Source organism: Megascapheus bottae, chromosome 23 (assembly GCF_031878675.1).
Source record: "Megascapheus bottae isolate mThoBot1 chromosome 23, mThoBot2.hap1, whole genome shotgun sequence".
NCBI classification, from domain to species: Eukaryota; Metazoa; Chordata; class Mammalia; order Rodentia; family Geomyidae; genus Megascapheus; species Megascapheus bottae.
The window spans coordinates 31,274,425-31,298,598 of record NC_143531.1 but is presented as its reverse complement, the minus strand read 5'-3'; the positions used below and the strand labels follow the sequence as shown (position 1 = coordinate 31,298,598).

General features: G+C 42.8%; 1 protein-coding gene across 3 annotated transcripts; it reads left to right on the top strand.

The window, feature by feature from the left end:
• Nucleotides 1-3,724: 3,724 nt before the first annotated feature.
• On the top strand, nucleotides 3,725-24,174 carry Plk4 (polo like kinase 4). 3 transcript variants are annotated; one of them, XM_090356971.1, is made up of 16 exons: nucleotides 3,725-3,975; nucleotides 4,851-4,946; nucleotides 5,643-5,738; nucleotides 5,954-6,068; nucleotides 6,629-7,652; nucleotides 9,428-9,525; nucleotides 12,325-12,665; nucleotides 14,275-14,379; nucleotides 14,954-15,056; nucleotides 16,475-16,624; nucleotides 18,819-18,952; nucleotides 19,029-19,120; nucleotides 19,270-19,420; nucleotides 20,079-20,219; nucleotides 22,805-22,911; nucleotides 24,017-24,174. In XM_090356971.1, the coding sequence occupies exons 1-16, from the start codon at nucleotides 3,946-3,948 to the stop codon at nucleotides 24,114-24,116; spliced, it is 2,883 nt and encodes a 960-aa protein (XP_090213097.1). In that variant the 5' UTR covers nucleotides 3,725-3,945; the 3' UTR covers nucleotides 24,117-24,174. The 3 variants fall into 3 exon arrangements, with proteins under 3 accessions (XP_090213097.1, XP_090213098.1, XP_090213096.1); XM_090356972.1 differs by lacking the exon at nucleotides 3,725-3,975 and adding an exon at nucleotides 4,594-4,766 and having other exon boundaries at nucleotides 6,629-7,523; XM_090356970.1 differs by lacking the exon at nucleotides 3,725-3,975 and adding an exon at nucleotides 4,595-4,766.

The window sequence follows — 24,174 nt, the reverse complement described above, 5'->3', positions numbered from 1 at the left end:
CACCACTTCCGGCTTTTTTCTATATGTGGTACTGAGGAATCGAACCCGGGTCTTCATGCATGCTAGGCAAGCACTTTAACCACTAGGCCAAACTCCCGGCCCCACACTACAACATTTGATTTGTTTTCAAGGCAATGCAGAAAACTAATCAGATATGTAAGTCTTTAAAACTAAAATGAATACACAACAGTTTGTGATGCTAACGTTGGCAGTATTCTAATTGCAGTTTTGTCACAGAATTTGGTTTACAAACAAGGCCATCTTTTTTTGCACATTCCAGTATCAAAATACATGTAACATTTCTTACCAGGTGCCCATGGCCTATGCCTGTTATCCCAGCAAATAAGAAGGCTGAAATCTGAGGTTCAAAGGCAGCCCTGGCAAGAAAGTGTCTGAGACTCTTACCTTTAATTAAATGGAAGTGGAGCTGTTAGTCAAATGGCAAAGCCCTAGACTTAAGCACAAATGATTAGGGACAGTGCCTTAGGCCCACGCTCCAACCCCAGAACTTGTACACACAAAAAATTTTAAATATTTAAATTATATCTTTATACTACAGAACCCATAGAAGTTGATAAATGAGATTCACACATAGGTGGCAGTGCATATTATCAACTAGATAAATAGAACACATCTACTAATGTGTACCTAATGTTTAATTTTCACTGAAATTTTCATTCACCACACTGACAGGATGAGAGTCTGTGGACAGGTTCTCAAGATCTTTCATAGAAGACTGTTAGTGAGTTTCTAAATAAATTGGCAAAAATTTCTCACATTTACATAAAAGTGAATTGAAAATGAAACACATTTCCTAATGTTGGAACTGTTAGTGAAAAACTTAGGAATAAGTGAAGGTTTTTAGAAATTCTCACAGGAAAGCTTCTTTCCTGACTGACAAATGTGGGTCATTTTTTTTTCCTTTTGTCTATTGTGGGGCTTGAACTCAGAGCCTGAGTGGTGTCCCTGAGCTTTTTTTTGTGGTTCAAATACAAATGTACCTGGGATAAGAATGTGCTTGAAATTCATTTAGAACTTAATCTCCCAAAGGTTAGACACCAAAGTCTAGATTGCTGAGTAATGATTCATTTGTATTCAGTTATGAGTTTGAAGGAAGTTAGGAGTTTTAGGATAAAATTCTGCCTCTTAGTACTTTATCATATCCTCATAACTGTCTTGTTTCCAAAAGGTAAGTTCAGGGCCCGGAGTTTGGCCCAGTGGTAAGAGTGTATGCACGAAGACCCAGGTTGGATACCTTGGTCCCACATACATAGAAAAAGCCGAAAGTGGTGCTGTGGTTCAAGTGGCACTAGCCTTGAGAAATCCTAAGGACAGTGCTCAGGCCTTGAGCTCAAGACCCAGGACTGGAAAAAAAGAAAAAAAAAGAAAAAAAAAGAAAAAGTAAGTAGCTGGGTGCAGTGGCTCATGCCTGTAATCCTAGCTACTCGGGGGCTGAAATCTGAGATCTGGAAGCCATCCCAGACAAAAGAGTCCGTGAGACTTGTATTTCCAATTAATCAGAAGAAAACCGGAAGTGGTACTGTGGCTCCAGGGGTAGGATGGTAGCTTTGAGCAGAGCTCAGGCTCCAGGGGTAGGATGGTAGCTTTGAGCAGAGCTCAGGGACAGTGCCCAGGCCCAGAGTTTAAGTCCCACGACCAGAAAAAATAAAACGTAAGTTCAGATGGAAGTGAGTTGTGTCCAGCACACTGCCTTTTCCCACAATATTTGGCTGCCTACTTTATAGTTATAAAATAAGCACAATATAAACCTGAATTTGTGTAACTGAGAATAAAAAGAAAAGCAAGGAAATCATATAACAGGGACTGGGAGTTTGGGTTCAATTCCTTGGTACCACATATATAGAAAGGTCGGAAATGGTGCTATGGCTCAAGTGGCAGAATGCTAGTCTTGAGGAACGATCAAGAACAGTGTTTAGGACCTGAGTTCAAGCCTCAGGACTGGCCAAAAAAAAAAAATACACATCTAAATGTCAGATATTAGAAAAAGTACATAAACGCACCAGTTTTAAAGACTATATGTGCTTTACAACAAGGCTTCATGAGGTGGCTCAAGCCTGTAATCCTATTCACGAGGCTGAGATCTGAGGATCAAGGTTCAAAGCCAGGACAGGCACAAAAGGACCTGAGACTCTTACCTCCAATTAACCTCTAGAAAATGGAAAGTAGTGCTGTGGCTCAAAGGTAGGGTGGTAGCCTTGAGCTGAAGAGCTCAGGGCCGGCGCCCAGGCCGCGTTCAAGCCCCATGACCAAAACAAGCCAGCTTCATCAGAAAGGGATATGAGAAACAGACTTTTCTAAACTTCCTCGTGAATAAAGGTGCAACAAACTAATGCGGTTTCAAGTTTCTGAATGATAGACTATCAAGTATCTCAAGTACGCAAGCAACGGTTTTAATGTTAGAAAATCTACCTAATTCTCAATATTAACAGATGATTAAGAGAACATTTATTGTCCTACTAGATTCTAGAACACATAACTAAGGCAATTTTAGCTGGGCACCGGTGGCTCATGCTTGTACTTAAGTAACAGGAGGTTAAGATGTGAGGATCCCAGGCGGCTGAGATCTGGAGAGGGCGGAGTGAAGCCAGCCGGGGAGGGAGCTCCGTGACACTCTCCCCAAACACTCGACAAGAACTGGCAGGGCTGCTGTGGCCTACGCGGCAGAGCGCTCGCCTTGAGCAAGAGGCGGCCCAGGGGCAGCGCTCAGGACCGGACTTCACCAAGGACAAAGAAAAACACAGGAAAAACCCCCGTGTGGGATACACCGGCACGTCTCAGAAAACACCGGAGGATCAGCGCCCGGGCCGCGTTCCCGCCTCGCCACCCAGTCACGGGAGGGGCGAATGAACAGGGCGTGCCAGCCGCTCCTCCTCTGGATGCCTGACGTCCCCGCCCAGGCGGCTTCGCTCGGCGCGGCTCCCATCTCGGCTTCCAGAGCACTGAGGATTCGCGGTGTGAGCCGCGGCGTCCGCCTGGCGCTCCACTCCTCGGTTCCGCACGCACACGCTCACACACTCATACGCACGCGCGCACGCACACGCTCACACACTCATACGCGCACGCACTCACACGCGCGCGTACACAGGCACGCTCACGCGCACTCACACTCAGCAAGCACGCACGCACACGCTCACACTCATACGCGCGCGCACACGCACATACAGGCACGCACGCGCGCACTCTCACACGCGCGCGCACACACAGGCACGCTCACGCGCACTCACACTCAGCAAGCACACACGCACGCACACGCGTGCGCACACACAGGCATGCTCACGCGCACACGCACGCACACGCGCGCGCACACAGGCACGCTCACGCGCACTCACACTCAGCACACACGCACGCGCGCGCACACACAGGCACGCTCACATGCACGCGCGCTCACGCACGCACACTCAGCACACACGCGCGCACATATAGGAAAACCCGCAAGTGGGGCTGAGGCTCAGGCGGTGGGGCTCTGGCCTTGAGGAAGTCCAAGGACGGGGCTCGAGCCCTGAGCTCAAGCCCAGGACTGGAAAAGAGAAAGAAAAATAAAAAGGGCCACGCGAGGACGTGGCGACCGACCCGAGGCCTCGGCAGGGGAGCGGAGCGGCCTAGGCCCAGCCCGCCGGCCGCGGCGCCGGAAGCGGGCGCAGCGCCCGGCCGGAAGCAGGCGCCGCGCGCTCAGCGCGCACGCGTGGCCTGTGACGTCACGCCGGGCGTGTCGGCCTCGGGCGGGAGATTTTCAAAATGGGGGCGCGGAGGCGCCGCCCCGGCCTCAGGAGCTGTCCGGGAGACTTTTCGGTGGCGTCCGCGTTGTCGCCGGGAGCGGCGGCCTAGCAAGCAGAGCCTGATGGGTGCCAAGACCGGCTGGCTGCTTGGAGCGTTACCTCGAAGGTGCTGCGCGAAGGGAGCGAGCTCGGGCCGCGGCCCGGGAAGATGGCGACCTGCATCGGCGAGAAGATTGAGGTGAGAGACGCGGGGCGGAGAGGGCCGCAGGCTGAGGGGAGGGAGTTCCGGGGGGGGGCACGAGGGCTGCGGGGGTCGGGGGTGGTCCGCGGGGTCTGGAGGGCAGAGGGGCCGGAGGGCGGGGGTACCGGAGTCCGGGGCGGGGGACGGGAGCTCGGGGGCCTCGGGGAGGTTCGGTGGGGTGGGCGGGGCCGGGAGCTCGGGAGGGGCGGGAGTCAGGTGGGGTGGGCGGGGCCTGGGAGGTCCAGTGGGGTGGGCGGGGGCCGGGAGCTCGGGGGCCGGGAGCTCGGGAGGGGCTGGGGAGGTCCGGTAGGGTGGGCGGGGGCCGGGAGCTCGGGGGCCGGGGAGGTCCGGTGGGGTGGGCGGGGCCGGGAGCTCGGGAGGGGCAGGAGTCAGGTGGGGTGGGCGGGGCCTGGGAGGTCCGGTAGGGTGGGCGGGGGCCGGGAGCTCGGGAGGGGCCGGGGAGGTCCGCCCCCGCTCCGCCCCGCCAGCTGCTTGGGGGCGGGGTGGCCCTGCCCCTCCGAGTCCGCGAGGCCCCGCCGGGCCCGGGTTGCGGCCTGGGAGCGCGATCCCGCCGAGGCTGCCGCGCCTGGCGGCGGCGCCGCCTCCCTCCGCCCCACGGGGATGGCGGTTGGCCGCGGCGGGACCGGCGGCGGGACGGGCGGCGGGCTCTGGGCGGGCGGGGTCCCCGGCTGCGGAGCTCTTTCGCTAGGGCGCCGCCGCGGGCCCGGCCCGGCGCTCGGGAGCCCGAAGCCAGCATGCCTTCCTCCCCGCGCGCCGGACGAATTGAGGTGCAGTTTCTGCTTCCAGCCCCTTCCTACCCTTCTTTTCTTTTCCTGTGCCTTCTCACCTAATGTTGACCTTTCACCTTTAAGGATTTTAAAGTTGGAAATCTTCTGGGTAAAGGATCATTTGCTGGTGTCTACAGAGCTGAGTCCATTCAGACCGGTTTGGAAGTTGCCATCAAAATGGTAAGACTATACTAATCGTGTTTCTCCTGTACTTTGCAAGTCCGTTCACAGGTATGCTGTTCCACAAATTCTTGACCTCTACCAGCCATTTCTTTTACTGGAATGTATGTAAAAGGACATAGACCCAAGTCCTATAATTGAGCTTGAGGGTATTTGAGGAGAGCTTGACCTTGCTTCACTAGATTTGTGGTTGGGTCAAAATCCAGTGATTTTTTTTTTTACAATACAGATATGTTTAACAGTCCAAAATACTAGTCTTAATTATTAGAAACCAGTCTAATAAACTAAAATAAACCAGAGTTGTCTACCTGGTGATAAGAACTACAGGTAGAATGCTTGCCTAGCATGAACAGAGTTGGTGAGTTACATCCCTAGCAATTTAGAGCAAGAGAAGAATTATCAAAACCCCTTGGAAAAGGAAAGAGGACTTTTGTGTTGATTTACATAGGTTCCCCCAGTGGTTAGTAGAAATATTTTTCAAAGTACTTAAATTGAAAGAGGGTATTAGAATGCAAAAGACAAAACTTTACTGTGTAGGTTGCCAAGCAGGTTTCTTGAGAAAATAGGCATAGACTAGGACATAAATTAAAAAAAGACTTGTCTGTTTACATTACTTCTAGATTTTCATTGTTGTCTTCTAACAACTTTCTATTTATAAGTTTATCATCAGCATTTAAATTTCTGTGCTATTTTTAGATAGATAAGAAAGCCATGTACAAAGCTGGAATGGTACAGCGGGTCCAGAGTGAGGTGAAAATACATTGTCAGTTGAAACATCCTTCTATCTTGGAGGTGAGTTATAAGTTTAATAAAAGTACCTAAGGAGGAGGCATCATTTGTTACTTGTTTGGATGTTTGAGGTAAAGTCAGTCTATGTAGTCCATACTGACCTCAGACTCACAGTTCTGTTGGCCTCAGCTTCTAGAGTGCTAGAATTATAGATAGGTTTCAGCTTGCCCAAGACTCAAGTTTTGCAAAAATTTATTATATACCCTTTTACATTTCAGCTTTATAATTATTTTGAAGACAACAATTATGTGTACCTGGTGTTAGAAATGTGCCATAATGGAGAAATGAACAGGTACCTAAAGAACAGAATGAAACCTTTCTCAGAAAATGAAGGTAGGCTTCTTTGTCTCTTCTTTCCCCCCTATTTGACAATATAAACATTTTGCCTTCCAGAGTAGTTTTGAGAAGTGTGCTATTTTCTAATACTTTAAGTTTTCAGTCACTATTTTAGGTTAGAAAAGGAGATTTCTGCTTTGCCTCCCTATAAACCATTCACTGATTACTGAAGTAAGAAATTGGTTATCCTTCTTATGTCCCCCCAAATTTACTGTAAATTAAAACAACTAAACATTTCTAAACATTTGGTAATCATATATATACTTTCTAGTCTATAAAGTTTTTGTTTTTTTGAGGGGGGGGTGGTAGGTCATGGGGCTTGAACTCTGTCCCTAGGCACTGTGCTTGAGCTCTTCAGCTCAAGGCTAGCATTCTTCCACACTGAGCCACAGCACCACTTTTAAGTTTTCTGATGGTTAGTTAGAGATAAGAGTCACAGTGTTTGCTGCCTGGGCTGGCTTCGAATTATAATCCTCAGATCTCAGCCTCCTGACTAGCTAGGATTACAGGTGTAAGCCACTACGCCTGGCTGAGTTCTCCTTTTTTCATCCTCATAGCGCGACACTTCATGCATCAGATTACTACAGGAATGTTATATCTTCATTCTCATGGTATATTACACCGGGACCTCACACTTTCTAATCTCTTACTTACTCGTAATATGAATATCAAGATTGCTGATTTTGGACTGGCCACCCAGTTGAACATGCCACATGAAAAGCACTATACACTTTGTGGAACTCCTAATTACATTTCTCCAGAGATTGCAACACGAAGCGCCCATGGACTGGAGTCTGATGTCTGGTCCTTGGGTTGCATGTTTTACACGTTACTTATTGGGAGACCACCTTTTGACACGGACACAGTCAAGAATACCTTAACTAAAGTGGTAATGGCTGATTATGAGATGCCAACTTTTTTGTCAAAAGAGGCAAAGGACCTTATTTACCAATTACTGCGTAGAAATCCTGCAGATCGTTTAAGTTTGTCTTCAGTATTGGACCATCCATTCATGTCCCAAAGTTCTTCAGCAAAAAGTAAAGATTTAGGAACTGTAGAAGACTCAATTGATAGCGGACATGCCACAATTTCTACTGCAGTTACAGCATCTTCTGGTACCAGTGTAAGTGGTACTTTATTTGACAGAAGAAGACTTTTGATTGGTCACCCACTTCCAAATAAAATGGCTCTATTTCCCAAAAGTAAAAGTTCAAGTGACTTTTCTTCAGGTGATGGGAGCAGCTTTTGTACCCAGTGGGGAAATGAAGAACAAGAAACAACCAGTATTAATGGAAGGAGAAGAATAATCCATGATGCAGAAGAAAGGCCACATTCTCGATACCTTCGCCGAGCCCATTCCTCTGATAGATCCAGCTCTTCTAGTCAGTCTCGTGCAAAAACATACATGATGGAAAGATGTCAATCAGCAGAAGTGCTTTCTAAGTCCAAAAGGTCAGGAATTTATGACAAGGAGAAGATATATTCACCCCCAAGCAGTGGTGTCAAGGGTTTGCACTTGTTTAAAGAAAAAACATCCAGTACTTCTGGATCTTTGGAAAGACCTGATAACAACCAAGCAGTGTAAGAATTCTACAAAAGCATTTTACTTTCTGGTAAACATTGTGTGGCATGCATCTAAGTTATGGGGCCCCTAGGGCAATGAATATTGATTTTTATTACAGAAAATAATTTTTAAATTATGGTTAAGGTCTCTTTTTGTGGCACTGGTGTTTGAACTGGGCTAAGAAGGTACTATAGTGCTTGAGTCATGTTTCCAGCTCTTTTTGTTCATTTTTTTTCTTCATGTTATTGGGGTGAGAGCTTAATGGCCTCACCGTTCTAGTGCTCTGCAACTTGAGATACAATTCCACCCCTGACTTTTAAATTTTATTTATTTATTTATTTATTTATTTATTTATTTATTTATTTATTTATTTATGGGTCATGCTAGAGGCTACTGCCCTACCCTTGGGCGTGGGCATTGTCCTTGAGCTCTTCAGCTCTAGGATACTGCCCTACCCTTGAGCCACAGCCCCACTTCCCATTTTCTAGAGGTTAATTGAAGATAAGAGTCTCACAGCTTTGGCTTTGTAGTGCCCAGGCTGGCTTTGAACCTTGATCCTCAGATCTCAGCCTCGTAGCTAGGATTACAGGTGTGAGCTACCGCACCCAGGTTGATTTTTTTTTTAAGTTTGGAGATGGAGTCTGTCTACCTGGGTCTGAGTGGTCAGATCTTGCTTTTTCTAGGCAAGTCTGGAATGCATTTGTATGTGTAACAAGCTGGAGTGACAGGTGCACTCCACCATGCCCCAGCCTTTCCGTAGTGGGGGGTGGGGTGGTGGTCTTCATGAACTTTTTGACAAGGCTTGCCTCAAACCACAGGATTCCTAAACTCTTGTCTACAGAATAGCTAGTGTTTATAAGCATGAGCCTCTGGTTTCTAGGTTTTTTTTTTAAATGAGTGTGGCTGGATATGGTGGCAGGCATCTATAACCATAGAACCAGGAAGATTGGGAGCAGGAGGGGCTTGAGTTTTGAGGCCAATGAATCCAAGGCCTAGTTAGATTATAGTTGTCATAACCAACCCCTCCCACTAAGAAGGGCAAAAATGCATAAATATCTATAGAATACATTTAATTTCGGGTAATTTCAATTTTAACTGGAGTAGATTTCCATTGATATATTACATATTTAAATGTGATCCCTAAACTACTCTAAAAACTGCACGGACTAGTGGGATAAGGGAGCATTGATCCCATGGGCTCTATAAGGCCCTGTCCAAGTAACTGCCTCTGAAATTCGAAAGTTAATAAATCTAGTAGCTTTTTCCAAAGAGATGAAAGCAGTCTAGGCCTGTGAGTGTTATAAATGTCCCAATGGTCTTTTTTGCAGAGAAAAGGTTCTCCACCCCTGCCTAATAGGTAAAAAGCTGAGTCTTGGGAGAAGATAAATCACGGTATTGACTGCCTTTTTCTTTGGTGGGGGGCATTCCTGGGACTTGAGCTCAGGGCCTGGGCACTGTCCTTTTTGCTCAAGGATAGCCCTCTGCTACTTGAGCTACAGCACCATTTCTGGCATTTTCTGCTTGTGTATGTACTACTGAGGAATCAAACCCAAGGGGCTTCATGCATGCTCGGCAAGCACTCTACTATGAAGCCACATTCTATTTTCTACAGTTGTTTTTGAAGTTTTCAGGTATTCAAATCTTCTCTTAATGTATCTACTTGAAAAAGTTGTGTGAGGGTTGAATAACAACCCTGGGTTTTATCTTAGCATGACCTCCCCCCAAAATAGAAAGTTGTCTGATGACTTATTAGTTAATGGGTTTTTCTTTTTGTTGTTGTTCTCTTCTTTAGCTCTAATCATCTTTGTTTAGGAAAAACTCCCTTTCCATTAGACCAGACATCTCAGATGGAAATAGTACAACAATGGTTTGGGAATCTGCAAGTAAATGGTGAGTTTTAATGGAGTAGTTAATGGAAAAATTAGCGAGCTGGAAAATTACAAACGATTACAGATTTCTTTCTTTTCTTTTCCTTCCTTCCTTTCTTTCTTTCTTTCTTTTTTTTGCCAGTCCTGGGGACTGAACTCAGGGCCCAAGCACTGTCCTTGGGCTTTCTCATGCCTAGAGTTCTACCACTTGAGTACCAAGGAATAGAACCCAGGTCTTCGTGCATGCTAGGCAAGCAGTCTACTACCAGGCCCAACTCCTGGGCCTATCTTTTTTTTTTTTTGGTCAGTCGTGGGGTTTGGACACTTGGCGGTTTTCTGGTGATTAATTGGAGATAAGAGTCTCAAAGACTTTAGTACCCTGGCTGCCTTTCAACCTAGATCTCAGCTTTAAGGATTATAGGTGTGAGACCCTATTTGTATTTATTTATTATTTTATTTTATTTTTTTGTGGGTGTTGGGGCTTGAACTTGGCCTGGGCGCCGACCCTGAGCTCTTCAGCTCAAGGCTATCACTGTACCCTTGAGCCAAGCCCCACTTCCCTTTTCTAGAGATGAGTTGGAGATATGAGTCTCAGGTTCTTTTGTGCCCCCGCTGGCTTTGAACCTTGATCCTCAGATCTCAGCCTCCTGAGTAGCTAGGATTGTGGATGACATCCCATGCCCAGGGATGTCACCCTGTTTCTAAGCACTGTTCCCTTGATACCATTGTAGCATTCACATCACCTCAGTGTTTGGATAGATTTATCTTTAAACATGGTAATGATGTAGGTTATAGCTATGACCCTCTGCTATGGCAAAAAAAAAAATCCTCTTCCTTTTGGAGATATATTTTCTTATGAAAACATTTCTAGTAAATTTAAAAAATATTTTGCAATAGCAATAGTGCATATTTAGAACATTTACTGTAAGCCAGCTACTGTATATTCATATATGATTAATTCACTAAATTCAAATTTAAAAATATCAGAAAGATAGCATTATTGTCCTAATTTTGCAGGTGAGAAAACTATACATAGAACTCAGGTTATAGATGCTACACAACCATTTAAAAGAGAACTTAGAATTCTGAGACACATGGTCCTAGCTGATCAGTTGTATTTCTGAGCCTTTTGCTTGTACGGTTTCTGGAGCATAAGCATAATATTTTAAACATGATTTGCCTTTTGTTAACTTAGAGCTGGTAACAGACATTGTGGTCAAGAAACCTCTTGCTAAAGTGAACAGCTCCTACAACATTTTAAAGCAGCTGTCACCCAAGTAATTATAGGTACAGAGTGTAAATAATCCTCCTTAGTGAACATACCATTCACAGAAGGTGAACTGCAAAATAATGATGGAAGAAGGGGGCAAAAAACATATGGAGAGGCCGGGAGTTTGGCCTAGTGGTTAAAGTGCTTGCCTAGCATGCATGAAGACCCGGGTTCGATTCCTCGGTACCACATACATAGAAAAAAGCCGGAAGTGGTGCTGAGGCTCAAGTGGTAGAGCTCTAGCCTTGAGAAAGTCCAAGGACAGTGCTCAGGCCCTGAGCTCAAGCCCAGGACTGGCAAAAAAAAAAACATATGGAGAGGAGGAGATAATTCTTACTAAGTGTTGAATTAGCTTACAGACAGAGTCCATGAGCCTGTAATTTAAGCAGAACTGTTAAGTCACTTCAACTCCACTTTTTTTTTTTTTTTTTTTTTTGTGGGTGTTGGTGCTTGAACTTCAGCCTGGGCTCTGTTCCTGAGCTCTTCAGCTCAAGGCTACCACTCTACCCTTGAGCCAGGCCCCACTTCCTGTTTCCTAGAAGTTAATTGGAGATAAAGAGTCTTAAGTCCTTTTGTGCCCGGGCTGGTTTTGAATCTTGATCCTCAGATCTCAGCCTCCTGATTAGCTAGGATTACAGGAGTCAGCCACTGCACCAGCCAAGTCTGCTCTTTTTAAAGAAGAAATGGATATGATTTTCAGATGCCTACAAGGGAATTACTGTTTTCATGTGTACTTGTTGGAGGTAATTCAAGATTGTTTTTGCCACGTACACAATCATACACTTGTATTTACAAGTATTTTCATTTGGTAATGTGAATTTTGAGATAATAGTAGTATGGACTCTAAAACTGAATTAACATTAAAGCTATTGATATAGCCATTTTTTTCTAGGTAAAGATGGATTAGACAGACCTGAGTGTAAAAGGAATGAATATATGTTTTTCAAATATGGAATGATTATCTGAGACTTCTCAAATCTGCTTATGTTGAAACATTGCTTTGCTTTAGAATTGATAGTTGATGCTATAGTTTCTTATCTTAATTGGAAATTTCATCTCAAATATATATGTGTATATATAATTGTTTATAATGATTACCATTGTGAAGCAAGTTAATATAGCTGTCAGAGTTAATTATTAGGGTTACAAACTTCCTTTTGGCCAGAAAACTAACTTACTGATTTAGATAGTTCTGAGAACTGGGTGCAATGGCTCACTCCTATAATCCTAGCTACTTAGGAGGCTGAGATCTAAGGATAGTGGTTCAAAGCCAACCCAGCACTAAAGTCTGTGACAATTATCTGCTATTAATCACTAGAAAAGTAGAAATGGCCCTGTGGCTCAAGGGGTGGGGTGGTAGCCATGAGCTAAAGAGCTCAGGGACAAGGCTCAGGCCCAGATTCAAGCCCCACGACCGACAAAGAAAAAGAAAAGCAAAGATTCTGGGTACATATATGCTTGCACTTTCATTTTTTTTTAATGTTATGGTCAGCATGTTTATGTCACTTTTCAATTATTTGCTAAACTGCTTTTTTTCATTCTGTGTTCTAGCTCACTTCAGAGAAACTTCTGAGCACAATGACATTAGCCAATACCAAGATTCCCAGGGATATCCAGATTGGCAAGACACATCAAATAATGCTTGGACTGATACTTCTGAAAATGCTCATTCTGTAAAACAGCTGAACACTATGAAATTCATGACTGCACTTCATAGTAAACCTGAGATAATTCAACAAGAACATATTTTTGGCTTAGATACTCCTGAACAAAACAAGACAAGGGGTATGGAATCAGCTTTGGGTTGTCAGAAACGTACATTACGAAGCCTTACAGCTCCTTTGATTGCTCACAGGTTAAAACCAATCAGACAGAAAACCCAAAAGGCCGTGGTATGTGTCTTTTTAAAAGTCACTATTTGATATTTTTCTTAAAGTTTAGTTCTCATGAGTGTAATAATTTTTAATTACTTGATTGTGAAGAATGTATATGATAAAGTTATTTAATAGAAAAAAAGATTGAGTATTCATGGAAAAATATCTTTTTTCCCTCTGGGTTTTTTATTTTTGTTGTTCGTGTTGCTGTTGTTGTTTTGAGACGGGGCTTCTAGTTTATAGTTAAGTCTCGCCTTTGAACTTTTGGTCCTCATGTTTCAGTATCTCAGGCTTAGGATTACAGGTGTACACTAGCACCTAGTTGCTCCCTTTACCATTTTTTCTTCTTTCTTTTTCTTTGCCAGTCCTGGGGCTTGAACTCAGGGTCTGGATACTGTCCTTGGGCTTCCTCCAGGATAGATCTCTACCCCTCGAGCCACAGCACCACTTCTGTCTTTTCTGTGTATGTGGTACTGAGGACTCGAACGCAGGACTTCCTGTATGCTAGGCAAGCACTCAACTACTAGAGCACACTGGTGGCCATTCTTGGTTCTTGAAGTCAGGGCCTCGGCATGAGAATTTTTGCTCAAGGCTAGAGCTTGCCACTTGAGTGACAGCACTACTTCTAACTTTTTCTGTGTATGTAGTACCAAGAGATTGAACCTAGGGCTTCGTGCATGCTAGGTAAGCACTCTACCACTAGACCACCCACATTCTAGGCCCTCAAAGTTCTTTAAGTGTTGTTTTTGATTTTTTTTTTTTTTCCTTTGCCAATCCTGGGGCTTGAACTCAGGGCCTGGGCACTGTCTTTGGGCTTTCTCAATGTTAGTGCTCTACACTTGAGCCACAGCGCCACTTCTGCCTTTTTCTGTGTATGTGGTACAGAGAAAATGAACCTAGGTCTTGGTATATGCTAGGCAAGTACTCTTACCACTAGGCAGACCTCCCTGCACTGGTAAAATGTAAATTTATATTTTTTATATTTTTTGTCTGTTGTGGGACTTGAACTCTGGGCTTGGGCATTGTCCCTGAGCTCTTCAGCTAAAGGCTATCACCCTACTTCTTGAGCCACAGTGCCATTTCTGGTTTTCTGGTGGTTAACTGGAGATGAGTCTCACAGACTTTAGTGCCTGGGCTGACTCTGAACTGAGATCCTCAGATCTCAGTTTCCTGATTAGGTAGGATTACATGCATGAGCCATACCACCCAGCTTAAAGATACAAAATTTTTAACAACTAAAATTCAAAAGTAATTTGTATGTATATTTCAAAATTTTAAGATTGTATGTGAAGTATGGTTTTTTTCCTTTACAAATGAATTTTGTTTGTTCTTTCTTTCCTATTTCATCCATCTTGCCTTTGGTTTTCTTTTGTCTTTTCAAAGCCCTTATTCTCCACCCTACCTTCTGTTTTCTTTTCCCTCATTGGATATCATTTCACACTTCATTATACATCTTTACCTCACCACCTTCTGGCTTAGATGTGCTCAAATTTCCCTGCAGCCTCACTATTAAAGTGAAGCAGCTACTCAGTTTTGACACTGATGTTTGTTTCTGTTATGGTTAAGTACTTTTTAAGTGTCAGATGTTCTAATAAGCAAGATAATTTTTAAAATAACCTTCATTCAGGTGAGCATACTTGATTCTGAGGAGGTGTGTGTGGAACTACTAAAGGAGTGTACATCTGAAGACTATGTGAAAGAAGTTCTTCAGATATCTAGTGATGGGACTGTGGTAGGTATTTGATGATCCTGAAGCTTCAAAATATGATAGATATTTAGTATCCAAGTTTACCTTCCAGTATCAGTATCTTTGGAATTCAAAAATTGAAACACCATACTAAGTATATTTATTTAAGTGGGTTAACTTTAATACGTTTTAGCGAAGTCAGACATGTGTCGCAAAAAAGGAAAAAAAGTATAGGTTACAGGGCTGGAGTTGGAACCTTGGCTCTATGCATGAGGCTTGGTAATAAAAAATCTATACTTCGGGGCCGGGAGTTTGGCCTAGTGGTTAAAGTGCTTGCCTAGCATGCATGAAGACCCAGGTTCGATTCCTCGGTACCACATACATAGAAAAAAGCCGGAAGTGGTGCTGAGGCTCAAGTGGTAGAGCTCTAGCCTTGAGAAAGTCCAAGGACAGTGCTCAGGCCCTGAGCTCAAGCCCAGGACTGGCAAAAAAAAAAAAAAAAAAAAATCTATACTTCGCTAAGTTTTTAAAAATTAAATAACATATTTCTCAATGCTACTATTATGTTTCAACCCTCTATATGCTTAATATAATGATACACAATTAAAAACCTTTACAGATCACTGTTTATTATCCAAATGATGGAAGAGACTTTCCTCTTGCAGATAGACCTCCCTCACCTACTGACAACATTAGTAGATACAGCTTTGACAATTTACCAGGTATGTACCTTTTGTTGTTGTTAGTCATGGGGCTTAAACTTGGAGCCTGGGTGCTGGCCCTGAGCTCTTTTGCTCAAGTCTAGCACTCAATCACTTTGAGCCACAGCTCTGCTTCCAGTTTCCCGGTGGTTAATTGGAGATAAGAGTCTCACAGACTTTCCTGCCCCGACTGGCTTTGAACTACTTTCTTCATATCTTAGCCACCTGAGTAGGTAGGATTATACCCATAAACGTTCAGTGCCTGGCCAGATATGTCAATCTAATAGTAAATAAAATCATGTGATAAAATTTGTATTTCAAGGTGTGATGTCACATGCCTGTAATCTCAGAATTCAGGAGGCTGAGGCAGGAGGATCCTGAGTTCAAGGCCCGCCCTGGCTGAGTCATTTCCTAGATAGGCCTAGGATACATGGCAAGACCCAAAAGAAAAGTAAAAGGAGCAACACTCGTGGCTGGTACTCTTAAACTTAGCCACTCAGAAGACTGAGATCTGAGGATTCCCGTTTGAAATTATCCTCAGCAGACAAGTTTCAGACCTTTTTTTTTTTTGCCATTACTGAGGCTTGAACTCAGGGCCTGAGCCCTGTCCTTAGGCTTTCTCCAAGATAGAGCTCTACCACTCTACTTGAACCACAGCAACACTTTCGACTTTTTCTATGTATGTGATACCAAGGAATCGAACCTGTGTCTTCGTGCATGCTGGATGAGTACTCTACCACTAGGCCAAACTCCTGGCCCCAAGTCTTGAGACTCATATTTCCAACTAATTAGTAAAAAGAACTTAGATTGGAGAATTGGCACAAGTGGTAAGAGCACCAGCCTTGATTTAAAATGCTGAGCAAGAGTCTTCAGAGTCTTAAGTTCAAACCCTAGAACTGGCACAGAAAATATACACAACTGGGATTGTGGCTTAGTGGTGTAGTGGTTGCCTAGAATGTATGATTCTTGAAATTATAATTTTATGCATATAAGTGTGTATAACTTGTGTTCTTGTTCAGTTACTAATCTTTCCTGATTCAGCTTTTAGATATTAAGGGTTAGGGAAGTAAGTACTGAATAGCAGAACAACACTTCATTGAAATGACTTTTAGAAGCAAATAAAATCTGTCTAACCTATCCATATGAGAAATCAAATGGGGGACTGGGAAGGTGATTTAGTGATAGAGTGCTTGCCTAGCATGCATGAAGCCTTAGGTTTGATTCCTCACTACCATGTAAACAGAAAAAGTTGTAAGTAGCTCTGTAGCTCAAGTGGTAGAGTACTGGCCTTGAGGAAAAGCAGCTCAGGGACAGTGCACAGGCAGTGAGTTCAAGCCCCAGGATTGGCAGAAAATAATAAAATAGGTAAGACTATATAGGTAAAACTTCATGTTAAATCAACATTTACTTCCTTAATATTAGGTCATTTTTCCCCTTAGAAAAATACTGGCGAAAATACCAATATGTTTCCAGATTTGTACAACTTGTAAGATCTAAGACTCCCAAAATCACTTACTTTACAAGATATGCTAAATGTATTTTGATGGAGAATTCTCCTGGTGCTGATTTTGAAGTTTGGTTTTATGATGGTAAGTACTATTTAAAAATGGTATTTTTTTCTTTTTGTTTGGAAATTAGTAGTTGTATATATTAAAAATTAATAACAGGAGTCGGGAGTTTGGCCTAGTGGTAGAGTGCTTGCCTAGCATGCACGAAGACCTGGGTTCGATGCCTTGGTACCACATATATAGAGAAAAGCCAGAAGTGGTGCTGAGGCTCAAGTGGTAGAGTTCTAGCCTTGAAAAAAATCCAAGGACAGTGCTCAGGTCCTGAGCTTAAGCCTAGGACTGGCCAAAAAAAAAAAAAAAAAAAAAAAAAAAATTAAAGTTTGCCAAGTGTGTTTGTATAATTATATACTATATAATATACATTTTATATAGTTATTGTGGGTGTGGGGGCTAACATCTGTAATCGTAGCTACTCAGAGCTCTGGCCTTGAGCAAAACGTGTCCAAGGAGAGTGCCCAGGGCCTGAGTTGAAGGCCCAGGACTGGCAAGAAAAAAAAAAAAGAGCTGGGCACAGTAGCTCATTTCTGCCTGTAATCCTAGCTACTCAGGAGGTTGAGATCTGAGGATCATGGTTCAAAGCCAGCCCAGGCACAAAAAAGTCACATGAGACTTCTTGTCTCCAATTAAACTACCAAAAAACAGAAGTGAAGCTATGGCCCTAGGATAGGGCAGTAGCCTTGAGTTGAAGAGCTTAGGGACAGTGCCCAGGCCCAGACTTCAAGTCCTACAACTGACCCCCTCCCCCCCCAAAAAAAGATTTTTAACCAAAATTGACTTAAATACATACTTCTATGGTATTATATATGCATACAAGTCCTCTTTCCTAGTCTAGCTCGGAATTCAGATTGGCAAAGTTTCTTTTCACTAGAAACTCAAATTGACATATACCACATTTTGAGAGCTATAAAGGTGGCATAAAAAAAAAGCAAGGACAGTTTGTAATAGAGAATCTCATATTCTAGACATCTTATCATTTTTTTTTGTCTTCTGAGTAGTTTATTGGAGCTAAGAGCCTGGGCTTGCCTTAAAACATGATCCTTAGATGGAAGCCTCCTGAGTAGCTAGGATTACAAGCATGAGCTACTGGCACTCAATTAACACGATGAGCTTTTGATTGATTGATTGATTGATTTTGGCGGGGTGGAGGGGGCGGGTGGTCAGTCTGGAGCTTGAACTCTGGGCCTGAGCACTGTCCCTGAGTCCCTGAACTCTTTAGCAGCTCAAGGCTACCACCCTACCCCTGGGCCTGGGCATTGTTCCTGAGCCTTCAGCTTAAGGTAACCACCCTACCCCTTGAGCCACAGCCCCACTTTTGGTTTTCTAGTGGTTAATTGAAAATAAGAATGTCAGGACTTCAGTGCTGGGCTGGCTTTGAATCTCAGATCTTAGCCTCCTGAGTAGCTAGGATTACAGGCGGAAGCCACTTCACTGGCTAACATGATGTACTTTAAATTATGAATCACTCTTGGTAGATAACCATGCATACATATCACAATAGTGCACAAAGCATGATGGCTGTCGTTCAGTTATGTTTTTGTTTTGGTGAGTAATGGAGCTTGAAGAAGTTGGCCTGGGCACTGTCCCTGAGCTCTTCAGCTCAAAGTTACTACCCTACCCTTGAGCCAAGCCCCACAACCCATTTTCTAGAGGTTATTTGGAAATAAGAGTCTCAGGTCCTTTTGTGCCCAGGCTGGCTTTGAACCTTGATCCTCAGATCTTATCTTCCTGAGTAGCTAAGATTACAGGCATGTGCCACTGCTCCGGCTCAATTATCTTTTTGTATGAGAGCAGTGATTATTTTTTAATATAAAAATATCAGCTAAAGGGGCCGGGAGTTTGGCCTAGTGGTTAAAGTGCTTGCCTAGCATGCATGAAGACCCGGGTTCGATTCCTCGGTACCACATATAGAAAAAAGCCGGAAGTGGTGCTGAGGCTCAAGTGGTAGAGCTCTAGCCTTGAGAAAGTCCAAGGACAGTGATCAGTCCCTGAGCTCAAGCCCAGGACCGGCAAAAAAAAAAAAAAAAAAAAATCAGCTAAAGCGGTTACATGCCAGAAAAAAAAAATGGGTGACCTGTATAATTGGATATTTTGAGTATCATTTTATTCGATAAATGAATATCAATTACACCTTGATCCTAGAACTATTATTTATTGTTATGATCATTTTAAAACAGGAATGTTAGAAGAGAGTATAATGGTTCTGCTTGTTTTTTAGGAACAAAAATACACAAAACTGAAGACTCAATTCAAGTGATTGAAAAAACTGGGCAATCTTACAATTTGAAAAATGGAAATGAAACTAACATCTTAAAAGAAGAAATAAATATATATGTGGATCATGCTAATGAGGTACCTACCTACTGAAATTAAAAGTGATTACAAATTAAATAAGTAAAGTACTGACAGCACTCTTCTTTTGAAATAGGGTCATCATATTTGCTTAGCACTGGAATCTATAATTTCAGAAGAAGAAAAGAAAAGTAGAAGTGCTTATTTTTTCCCAATAATTATAGGAAGGTAAGTATTTGAAAATTGTAAATACATGTCTAAAATGTATAAGATATATGTAATTCTTAAAAGAATTTCATGTTTACATTGCAAATATTCCTGTTTTCCATCTGGAAAGTTTTAACAGATTACATTTGGAAATGTCCTCTTTACTTCAGAAAACCTGGTAGTACTAGTTCACCTAAGGCCTTATCACCCCTTCCTTCTATGGATGCCAACTACTCAGTGAGAGAGAGGCCAACTTTGAATAGATGGATCATGAATTGTGCTGCTTCTCCAACACAGGAACCAAGACTTCAACCTAAGTCTGTAAGTAAATGTGTCATTTCTGACCTTTAGACCAATAGTGACTGACTGACACCTCTATTAAGTCAGAACTTGATACTGCAGGAACATAACTCTATGGCTCCACACCTATTTATCCTGAGTGACACTCTGGATTTGATCCCCACAACCACAGTCAGTCAGTTAGGGGGGAGACAGTTATGAAACTATAGATATTCAGAAGAACTCTGCTAAGTCGGGAGGGATGTGGTTATGTGTGCTCACATACATATTCTTATGTGTAGCAATGAAAAAAAATTCCTTGGGGGAAAAAAGAAAGACATGTGCCCAAATAAAAACAGCAAATATGTGTTTTATCTTTGTGTTTTCATTATTTTTTTTACAATTGGTATCTTAATTTTATAATTTTTGTTTTAAAAGTTTATTCCTTTATTAATTTATCTTATCTACATTTCATCCTATCTATCTAATGTGCTGGTACAGGAGCTTGGACTTTGGGCCTCATGCTTTCATTTGGATTTTTCTGGTCAAGTTTGATGTTCTACCATGTGAGCCAAAGCTCCACTTCTTAACAGCTAGGCACCATAGGCTCACATCTGCAATCCTAGCTACTCAAGAGAGTTTGTTTTCAGGACTTTGGCAAATAAGATCAGTAAGAAATAATCTTTTCTGTCCTTTGCAGGTAGTTGCAGTGGAAGGACCAGGCCATACAGCTCCAGCTTCAGGAACAAGCATCTCTTCTAATAGTCCAAAAGATTGTCATCCAAAATCAGCACAACTTTTGAAATCTGTTTTTGTGAAAAACATTGGTTGGGCTACACAGGTAAGAAGTTTCAATTTTCTCAGAACCATTTCAGTTGGTTTCTATTGACTAGCAAGTTATTTGAGAAGATTATTTTAATAATTTGACTATCAGGAAGTTTTTATATGTTTCTACATTGGCAGTGTTGTTAAAATGTAATAATATATGCATAAAGTAGAGGTCAAATATAAAATTGAATCTTGAGTCTTACAGCCATTCAAACAGCAAAAAGCTTTAATCTCAGCTACCTCTATAGCTCTAGAGCTTTAAAAGTCATCCTGACCTGACAAATTACTTTTTTCCTCCTGTCGTGGGGCTTGACCTTCTGGCTTGAGCATTGTCCCTGAACTCCTTTTGTTCAAGGCTAGCAGTCTAACCACATGAGTCACAGTGCCACTTTGAGCTTTTTTTGTGATAATTTGGAGGTAAGAATCTCACAGGGAATTTTTTCCCTATGCTAACTTTGACGATCCTCTGATCTCAGACTCTTAAGTAGCTAGGGTTTCGGTGTAAGCCACTCTGCCTGGCCTGAGAGTCTCTTATAGCCAGTTAACCAGCAAAAAGCCAAAAGTGACCATGTGGCTCAAATGCTTAAGTGCTAGCTGTAAGTAAACAAGCTAAGTGAGAGCGCAAGGCCTAAAGTTCAAGCCCTACTACTAGCACAAAAGCCCCAGGACTGTCCCCTAATCTCTGGTCCATCTCTTCCCCTCCCCCTGCCATGGTAGTTTTATATTGTCTCATCTCTGTCAGTACTTATAAGTGAGCCATCTTTTGTGTATTTGGTCTCTGAAGTGTGCCCATGTTTTGTTTTGTTTTGTTTTTCCCCCCTTTGTACTTTGTTTCTTCCTGTTTAGAATGGAATAGTAAAAATTAATGACTAAAAGAAGTTTCAAAGGCTAAGGTATACCATTCTCATTCAGGACATAAATTCTTGAGGCCTAAGGATGAAGTGTTTTTTGTTGTTTCCTGAGACCCTTCTTTTTTCTTTCTTTTTCCCAGTCCTGGGACTTGAACTCATTCATGGCTTGAGCACTGTCCTTGGGCTTTCTCAAGGTTAGAGCTCTACCTCTTGAGCCACAGCACCACTTTCAACTTTTTCTATGTAGATGGTACCGAGTAATCAAACCCAAGTTTTCAGGCATGCTAGACAAGCACTCTATCCCTTGGCCAAACTTTTAGCCCTCTGATGAATCCCTTTTGGATGAGAAATACTATCTGGCGGCCGGGAGTTTGGCCTAGTGGTTAAAGTGCTTGCCTAGCATGCATGAAGACCTGGGTTCGATTCCTTGGTACCACATACATAGAAAAAAGCCAGAAGTGGTGCTGAGGCTCAAGTGGTAGAGCTCTAGCCTTGAGAAAGTCCAAGGACAGTGCTCAGGCCCTGAGCTCAAGCCCAGGACTGGCAAAAAATAAAAAATCATAACTCCTGGGGCCAGGAGTTTGGCCTAGTGGTAGAGTGCTTGCCTAGCATGCATGAAGACCTAGGTTCGATTCCTTGGTACCACATACATAGAAAAAAGCTGGAAGTGGTGCTGAGGCTCAAGTGGTAGAGCTCTAGCCTTGAGAAAGTCCAAGGACAGTGCTCAGGCCCTGAGCTCAAGCCCAGGACTGGCAAAAAAAAAAAAAAAAAAAGAGAAATACTATCTGGGACAAAAAGGAAATTCCTGCTCAGATAATGTAATAGAAATCAATGGGAGACAGGATGCATTTACAATTATTTAAGTATTATGGTGCCTTAGCTATTGAAAGAATTATCTAGCTGGATGTCTATCAGGAGACTGAGAACTGGGGGATTGCCACTCTGGGTCAGACTGAGGACTATAAGCATGGTTGAGGTCAAAATACAGGAACAGGTGCGAGCAAACAGAATGAGTGTGTGTGTGAAAAACCAATAAAACGAAGTAAGGAATCATGTGGCAAGACAGTCTCGGTGCCAGGACAATTACAGCCCTAAATTTTTGGTTATGTAACTTAGAAGTTTATTTTAATAGTTTTCTGCATTTTGGGGGGGGGGTGGTTGTGGGGTTTGAACTCTGGGCCTGGGCGTTATCTCCAAGCTCTTCTGCTGAAGGCTAGCTAGCACTCTCCTTCTTGAACCACAGCCCCACTTCTGGTTTTCTGGTAGTTAATTGGAGATAGAGTCTCACCGATTTTTCATCCTTGGGCTGGCTTTGAACTGCAACCCTCAGTATCCTGAGTAGCTAGGGCATGAGCCACAGGTCTTGGCTGTTTTCTGCATTTTATTTGTGATAGCCTATAAAGTCCAGGTTAGCCTGGCAGTCACCATATATGACCCAGGTTGATCTGGAAGTAAAATTTCTCCACCTTCGGCCCAGGACTTCATGTATACTAAGCAAGCATTCTACCACTAGGCCACGTCCCCAGCCCTAATGACTTTTCTGAAGCTACTTAGATGGCATGGTAGTGCATACCTGTAATCCCACACTCAGACTGGTGCAGGAGGATTTAGGCAGCGTGAACTACTTGGTGAGAACCCTGTCCATGAATGAAAGACAATGTATGGAAACCTATTAAATGAGTACCTTTGAAGAAAATGAGATCTCTACCATGTAGTCATTTTCTATGTTTGTTTATTTATTTTTTAGTTAACTAGTGGAGCTGTGTGGGTTCAGTTTAATGATGGATCACAGTTGGTTGTACAAGCAGGAGTATCTTCTATCAGTTACACATCACCAAATGGCCAAACAACTAGGTAAGTTCTTAAGGATGTGCGTTGAAATGCAACCTTTTCCTGTAATTTTGCTGTGTTCATGTAAATGATAAAGAAAAACCAGTTTTTTGTTTTTTTTTTTTTTGTCATGAGGCTTGAGAAAGTCATGCCTTGTCACCGTCACCGTCCATGAGCTTTTTTTTTTTCCCCCTTAAGGTTCTACCACTTTGCTGCCTGGGTTGGCATCAAACCACAATCCTCAAAGCTCAGCCTCAAGAGTAGCTAGGTTTATGATTCCATAGCCTGAGGAGGATGGCCATTTCAGAATGTACTTCCAAGTAGTATATCTAATACAGAAAGAAATAATCTCTCACTTTTTTTTCTTTTTGTCATGGGGCTTGTGAACTTGGCCTGGGTATTGTCCCTGAGCTCTTCAGTTCAAGGCTCCTGCCCTATCCCTTAAGCCACAGCCCCACTTCCAGTTTTCTGGTGATTAATTGGAGATACAGTCTCGTGGATTTTAGTGCATGGGGCTGGCTTTGAACCAAGATCCTCAGATCTCAGCCTCCTGAGCAGCTAGGATTACAGGTGTGAGCCACCACGCCCGACTATAGTGAGGCTTTGTTCTAAGAATCCTACAGGTGTAGTCAAGTGAGCCTCACCTGTGGTCCCATGACCAAGATTTTACTTTCTGTGGTGTTGAACCTATTGACATATATAGAAGTGATTTCAATGAGTCCAGATTGACAGCTTTAGAAATTGAAGTCTTTTTCATATAAAATTTTGTTAAATATGTTTAGAAACTCATGCGTATAATCCTAGCTACTCAGGAGATTGAAATCTGAGGATCGTGATTTCAGGGCCAGCCCAGGCATAAAAGTACATTGGGTTCTTACTCCAATTAAACAATAGAAATGTAGAAGTGGAGTTGTGGCTCACAAAAGTAGAGCAGTCACCTTAAGTGAGAACACTTAGGCAGTGACCAGGCACTGATTTCATTACCGCCATACAGATATGTACTCATAAATAACTGTATTGTTTTTTTTTGAGGCATTTATATCACTGAAGAATTTCGTAAAAATGTAATGTGCTTTTTTCTTTGTTTTCTTAGAACCAAGTTATATTTTTATATTTCTGTTTCACTTAGGTATGGAGAAAATGAAAAATTACCGGAATACATCACACAGAAATTACATTGTCTTTCTTCCATCCTTCTGATGTTTTCTAATCCTTCTAGTTTTCATTGATCAAAAACTTCTTCCAGATGTCAACATGTAATAAATAACTTTTTGGCTGGCTTTCAAA